Source organism: Pseudochaenichthys georgianus, chromosome 17 (assembly GCF_902827115.2).
Source record: "Pseudochaenichthys georgianus chromosome 17, fPseGeo1.2, whole genome shotgun sequence".
NCBI lineage: Eukaryota > Metazoa > Chordata > Actinopteri > Perciformes > Channichthyidae > Pseudochaenichthys > Pseudochaenichthys georgianus.
This window is the reverse complement of record NC_047519.1, coordinates 5,409,828-5,416,933: the sequence shown is the minus strand read 5'-3', so window position 1 is coordinate 5,416,933 and position 7,106 is coordinate 5,409,828. Positions and strand designations below refer to the sequence as shown.

The 7,106-nt window shown below is 42.5% G+C and overlaps 1 protein-coding gene across 1 annotated transcript; it reads right to left on the bottom strand.

Moving 5' to 3' along the window:
• Positions 1-1,820: 1,820 nt before the first annotated feature.
• Positions 1,821-6,482, bottom strand: LOC117462793 (uncharacterized). The gene is made up of 4 exons (XM_034105116.2): positions 6,381-6,482; positions 3,908-5,624; positions 3,725-3,826; positions 1,821-1,887 (listed from the first exon to the last, which is right to left on the bottom strand). The coding sequence occupies exons 1-2, from the start codon at positions 6,421-6,423 to the stop codon at positions 4,864-4,866; spliced, it is 804 nt and encodes a 267-aa protein (XP_033961007.1). The 5' UTR covers positions 6,424-6,482; the 3' UTR covers positions 1,821-1,887; positions 3,725-3,826; positions 3,908-4,863.
• Positions 6,483-7,106: the final 624 nt, after the last annotated feature.

The window sequence follows — 7,106 nt, the reverse complement described above, 5'->3', positions numbered from 1 at the left end:
GTTATTGAACAGGGGGCACTTGTAGATTCTGGAGCCGATGAGAGTTTTTTGGATAAAGAGCTAGCTCTTAGGCTTAACCTGACGTTGACGCCATTACCTTCGCCGTTAAAAGCGAACGCGTTAGAAGGGCACCTACTATTCACGGTGACTCATTGCACCACACCTGTACAAATGACAATCAATGACACTCATGTTGAGAACATAGTTTTTCATGTGTTTAAATCAGCTCAACACCCGATCATTTTAGGTTACCCTTGGTTACTTTTGCACAATCCTGTCATTGATTGGCGGTCAGGGAAAGTACAAGAGTGGGGAATGTTGTGTAAACAGAAGTGTGTACACGATCAGAGTAAGTTGATACTGAGGAAAATCTCCACTTCTAAAGCAGACTGTCAAAACGAACCTCTTTCTGACTATTTTTCTGATTACCCTGATTTATCAAAGGTCCCCACATGTTATCATGATCTAAAGGAAGTCTTTAGTAAAGCTAGGGCGAGTACACTACCACCCCATCGGCCTTATGATTGTGCTATAGACTTGTTGCCAGGATCCACGATTCCCAAGGGCCGCCTGTACTCCCTGTCAGCTCCAGAAAAGGGGTCCATGAAGGATTACATCGACACCTCACTCAAGGCAGGACTTGTCCGACCGTCTTCCTCTCCTGCCGGAGCGGGCTTCTTCTTTGTGAAGAAAAAAGATGGTTCTCTCCGTCCCTGCATCGATTACATGTCTGTATTCACCTAATTGCACTGCTGTAGGAGCAGGGGCGGACTGGCCATCTGTAGAATCTGGAGAACCACAGAACGGCCGTCCGGCCCTTTAAAAATAAATTGTTTAACGTCATCTTTTAAGTTGCGCTGACAGAGGGCGCTAATGCAATGGTGTGGTTCTTATGTCAAATAATCACACAAGAAAAAAGACCGGCCACACGAAGAGAAGGGATTAGATGCCGCGGCAGACAGGGAGAATGAAAACACATGGATACATCAAAGAAAAAGAAAACGAAAAGAAAAAGGTCGGGCGCGAAGGCAAGAGAAATCACTCGCAGGTGAAGCATATAAATGTCGCAAATTGACAGACCTTTTTGGCAGCAGCGCTGCTACAAGCACTATCATCAGCAGCTTAGAACAAGTGCAAGATGATTAGGAGAATGATGAGGGCGTGAGTTCAGATATACAGCCAGCGTTGATGCTGAGGGACAGAGAGTTGAGCTGGTGGCACATACAAGTGCAGAGCAAGAGGTGACTGAGAATTATCCCTGAACTGCATAATGCAGCCTAATAAACAGCTGATTTCTAATAGTAGGCTACTGTATTTTTGTTCCGGATGCCACTCCCCCAGGGCTTTTGACTATTCTAGAAACGACCCCTAAGTAGTGCTTGAAGTGTGGGGAAAAAGGGCCAGTCGTCCTTTATCGACATATGCATTCTGGGTAGAGCAACTACAATTAACCAGAGTACACTAAGCACTAGGCTACATGAATAAAGATAACCTTCCACTTAAACAGGAGAATAAAAAACACAAGTGTATAAACCATAAAAGCCCCATTGGAGCGGCAGCCACACTTCATACAGTCTGGGCCCCCAGGGGTCTGGTTTGTCCAAACCTGCCTGGTTTTATTCCCCTCTGAATGTGTAGCCAAGTGCCCTGAGGTGTGAGCAGGATCCCCAACTGACATGTTCCCAAGGAATCCCAAAAGTTTAGATACCTTAAACTTAGATTTGAAAAAACAAATGGGAGAGACAGTGAACATTTAAATATACAAAACATTTATTGAAAAATATGATATTACATTTTTAATTATAAATACATTTTAATATTACATTTATTGTTTAAAAACAAGAGTTGTTTAAGAGAATCAGTACGGCGGATTACGTCCATTTCCACCTGGAAGAAGAAACAAATTGTATTAGGCCAAAGGAAGTCTGATTTATCACCAACACATCATGCACGTCACAAAGTTGGTCCAATGTCAGGAAATAGATTCACATTTTCCACATAAGTCATAATGCCAAGTGATAAGATAACCTGTTGTTCTCTGTTGAAAGAATACATACAGCAACACCTACTTTCTTTTTTCCTTCAACAAATGGTACAGGTGGAGGGGTTAGTTGCCCTAGACTGCCAATGAAAGCTTTATTTGCGCCCTCTGGTGGAGAGAATTAGCACGTGGACATAATGCTGACTGCAAAATTGATTCAAATGGTAGAGTTTTAATATATTAGCAATTTCGCAGGAGACAAAGGCAAGTGTAATCCCCAATTTAAAGTTTAAAAGAGGTAATCAGATTACTGGTAACAAATATATTTGGATTACAATATATTTTAGAATAAAGATAAATAAATGTGTGATAGAGGTACTGCCTGAATGTCTTGTTCTTTATGCAACACCTGATTAATTCAACAAAGACACTTTGCTTGCTTTTAAAGTATGTATTGTAGTAAAACAGCTTTTGTTTTATCCTCTAGTCTTTGCCAATCATTTAAGACACCCTTTTTATATTAAACAATATTAAACTAAACGCATTTCCTGTTAACTCAGATTCTATTCCTGCTTTGTTTAAACTGTAGTATGTGCTCATGTGCTTCATTGTTGGTGTATAGGCTGCTGCCTGAATCGGTTTAAAGGCAGGTCTTCCTACGAACAACATCTGAGCAGAGGACACGTTTTGATACCAATATCTTGGTTTCCTCTTTACTAAGGTCAACATTGCATTTGATATTGAACTCATCCAAAAGTAATCTTACATCATTTTTATATTGTGACGCCTACATTTAAAATTGTTTATCGTAACTAGTAATTGTACATTTTAAGTAACCCTGCAATTGTTCTACCAGTCTAAATTAAGACATTTCATTGAAATGAAAGACTCACATTTGAAAACTGAATCCACCCGCATGACCGCGACGACCACTCCTAACAAATGAGACATTTCTAACCTTGGTGTTTCCCAGGGTTGCCATAGTATCCACTGTAGGCTTCATGCTGGCTGCCGTCTGTAGCAAAGAGACCTTTTAAAAAAGGGCCTGAAAATGTGTCCAATCAGCTTTGTGTCCGACATGACCACACCGTGTTCTGCTCAAATCTGAACAGGTGTTGGGACTGCCATTAAAATGTTGATTTGTTTGGAAAACACAAAAATGTAATTAATTGAACTATTCATATCTTAAACTGCACTGTAACTTTTATCCATGTACTTTTTCTTGTAATGTTTAATTGAACTATTCATATTTTAGACTGCACTGTAACTTTTATCCATGTATTTTTCCTTAATGTTTATTTTATTAGCTTTTCTTTTTTTAATGCTTAATGTCTTTCATTTTTTTTTGTAAAGCACTTTGAATTGCCTTGCGTTGAAAAGTGCTATATAAATAAACTTTCCTTGGTCAATTAATGTTGTCAAACCAACACAGTCCTGAATTTAAAAGTTAAATATGAAAATTCTGTTTGCAGATTTATTGCATTAAAGCTTCAAGAACGCATCCAAAGCCGTGCATTACTTTACGTTGGGATGGATAATTAAACTCGTTCATGTTTTTCTTTGCTGATGCTGTTCAATTAACAGAACATTCTATGGTTTAAAAATGACTGACATTTCATAACATGGGCAGGATCCAGGATCACAAAGAAAGTGTATATATTTTAGAAGAGTCCATTGAGCCCAGTACAGTGTGTTCCAACCTGAAGATGCAGTATTGGCCAAATCTATTGTTAGAGACCTTACATTGACCCCTTGGTTTCCTGTAGCCTTGTTTCCTCTGGTTCTTCTGTGTGTGTCCCCTCATGATTGGTCCTTCTCCTCGTCTATAGTTCCCATTCTTATTGTCTACAAGACAAGCAAGCTAGTTACAGCACTATGGTCATTTTCAGCATCATTTAATTATGGTCAAATCAAAAAGAAGATCACCTGAATATGTGACAGGCTGATTCCGGTTTGGTCCCATGCTGCACCTCCTCTCCTCACAGGCACACGTGTGCTCCTGGAACTCATTACACTGGACTCCAAAGTCCACCTTCGATGGAGACACTTCTGCCGTCTTCTGAACAGCTATCGGGACGCCCAGCTGCTCTTTTCCAAGCCGACTAACTTCTTCGTTCCCACGTGCTCCATCTTCCACCTCAATGCCCGCTCCATTTTGTACATTCAGCTTTCTTGCGCACGTCTTCCCAATAGAGTACACATTCAGATTCTCTTCCTGCTGAGGAGGGCCGTTCCTTTTCTTCTGCTGCTCATTTAAAATGTCCTGGTTTGGGCTTCGATTAGCCTCGGGTTCAGAAGACCTATGTTTGTCCTCTTTAGTGGGGGAAGATACAATAATTGTACTCTGCAGTTTATTTGGGGAAGCCGAGCGATCCTTTTCTGAAGGAGCCCCGCCCTGGGCTTGAGTTGGACTTTTTATGTCAGAGGCCTCCATGTCGCTCTCCCTCTCCGGCTTCTTTTGTAGGCTTGTCTTTTGGGCAGGGGTGCAGAACACGAGCCAGCTGTCCGACAGACTGGTGTCAGAAGAGGAACACTTTTCTCTAGATGTGACAATGGGGTTGTCGTTCTCGGCTTGCTCCTCAATCACATCGGCTGCTAACAGGCCGTTGCTGCAACCACTCCTTGGTGGGGACGAAGGGGGCCAGAGACTCCACGGACCAAATGGACTCGTTCCAGGTTCTCTTCAGGTAGGAGCTATTATTTATAGAGGGAATGATTGGTGTCGTGTCTTCACGCACATTTGTCTCGATGCTATATTCTTGCTCATTGTCAGGGAGCTTATGGGATGAGGATTGTAGGAGTTCATCTGCGTATGGAAGTGCCTTACGGAGCCAACGAGTCCCAAAGACTCTGCATTGTTCCTGGACTCTGCGTATCGTCCTTCAGCTTCTCTCAGTTTGAGGATCCTGCTCTACTTCAGTTTGGAGGTCATTCTGAAGCAGCTTACCTGCTATCTTCAGTATCGTTTCCTGAGGCGTACCACCTCCCCAACTCATGAGGATGTCAGGAACGGAGACAAGCTCCTCCTCTTGTTGGGAGGAGCTACAAACAGGAACCATACTATCTTGAGAGCCAACAGACGACATGTTGCAGTGAGCGTTCCTGCATGGGGGAACATTCTCCTGACCCACACTCTCTTTTCGGCTCTTCTGAGTGTCCAGGGTTGCTCGGATACATGACTGGATGGCTGTCGTTCCTGTAGGTCGGAGGATGTTAAAGCCATGTGTGTTACTGGTCCCTTTAACCAGGAGGTCTTTTGCATTACTGCTGTGTAACGCGTCGTTCTCAACTTCAGCAGAGTTTGGTTTTTGGGAGCTTGAGCTCGAGGATGAAGGAGAGTTTATTTCGGTTCCACGACCCGAATCTGCGCTGATGAGTGGGCTTTCCTCACTGAAACCTCCTCCTCTATGTCGGGGGTCTGTTTGGACCTCCGAGTTCACGGTTTCTCTCACTGGGTTGGTATGATGTGGGCAGACTCTACAGGGCTGGTATGGGTTCTGATAGGCTACGCTAGGAGCCTGGGCCTGGGGGTGGATGAAACGCCTGTAGTCGACTGGTTGGATGTGAGGGCGGGGCATGATGTATGCTGGAACCTCCATATAGGGATTGGGAGGAGGAAACGAGGGCATCACCATACCATAGCCTGAGAAGTAGAAACAAGAAACGGTGAATCGGAGAAGGACGATCAAGTCCAGTGAGCAGCACTTTCAATATCTGAGTTTACATTTCTGTCATAGAAAAGTTACATACATACAGTATAAGACCATTGTGTTCAACAGTGATGTACAGTAACCAAGAGCATTTAATCAAGCACAATGTTGAGATACTAGTACTTTAATTGAGTATTTCTGCTACTTTGTATTTTTACTCAACTTTTATTTATACAGTTAATCAATACCTTTAGTTACTTCACAGATCTGGATGAATGATGTGAAATCTAATCAAGTGTTAAATCAGACTTTAGTTCCACCTGGAGTAAATCCACCAGCTACCCTGCAGTCTACAAAGTACTTCAGACTAGCTGCACCTTCACCAGCTTTGAGAACACTTTCATGATCAATCATTATAAAACATATCATATATATTATTCTGAAATGGACCAATCTGCACAACGACTACTTTTACTGTCGCTACTTTCACTATATTTTGATGCGGATACTTTTACTTGAGTAACATTTTGAATGCAGTATTCCGTCACTGGTACTTTTACTCAAGTACAAGATCTGAGTACTTCTTCCATCTCTGGTGTTGGATAATGAATGTTGTAGTTTTCATGTTATTGTGTCCCTCGCTTGCATCAAACTAACTGAACCCAGCCTTTTTGCTTTCACCTAAAATATAGAACCAAAAACCGGAATTTTTAAATGTTTCCACCAAAATGTAAAAACTCAAGACTCACCCATTCCTGGGAAGCCAGCAAAGGGGTTATCGGAGAAGGGCATGGGCCACTGGCAGGTGTGGAATGGGGGTGGGGGTGGAGCATGGACGTAGACGACAGGCCGGCCAGGGGGTGGTGTTGGGGTGGTGGGGTTGGGGGTGGTGGGGTTGAGCTCCGTGGTTCTGGCAGGCGGTGTATAGTCCTGGATCAGGCTGATCAGAGGACGGCCCACCACTGTTAGCCCGAGTGTTTCCATGCACTCTGCTTGGGTGAGCTGACGGAGGTTTGTTCACAGCGTCCGTCGCCATATTGGACCTGCAGGAGGAGGATCTGTCAGGTGTGGATCCACAGCAATAATTAAGAACTGTAGATCTGAACAAACATTACACAAACAGGATGATACTTGTTGGGAGTCTTTTTTTTTGGGATTAAATTGACTAGGAGTATTTGGACCAAATTCAGTGTATGTTTACAATGTTCTGAATGTTTTAAAACGATTCACTGCTCAAGAAAGGGGGACAACATAACCACTGCAGTTAAGAGAAGACATTCACACATAGCTTCCTCTCAAGCATTGCTAATGAGGGCATTTAAGTTATGTTTCTCACTTTGGTCTGTCTTTGTTTGATCTACACATGCATATTAGACATTTAGATTCTTACATATTATATTCAATATACACAATTGTTTGAGATTTTTAATGTTCATACACCAACTATGTTAGGGTGAAATAAGTCCTGTAGATGT

Excerpts from the sequence above, each read along its gene's own strand:
- LOC117462793 (XM_034105116.2), bottom strand. The coding sequence starts at position 6,423 with ATGCCCTTCTCCGATAACCCCTTTGCTGGCTTCCCAGGAATGG. Across the intron at positions 5,625-6,380 it reads TGCTGGCTTCCCAGGAATGG|GCTATGGTATGGTGATGCCC; the intron begins GTGAGTCTTGAG and ends TCTACTTCTCAG.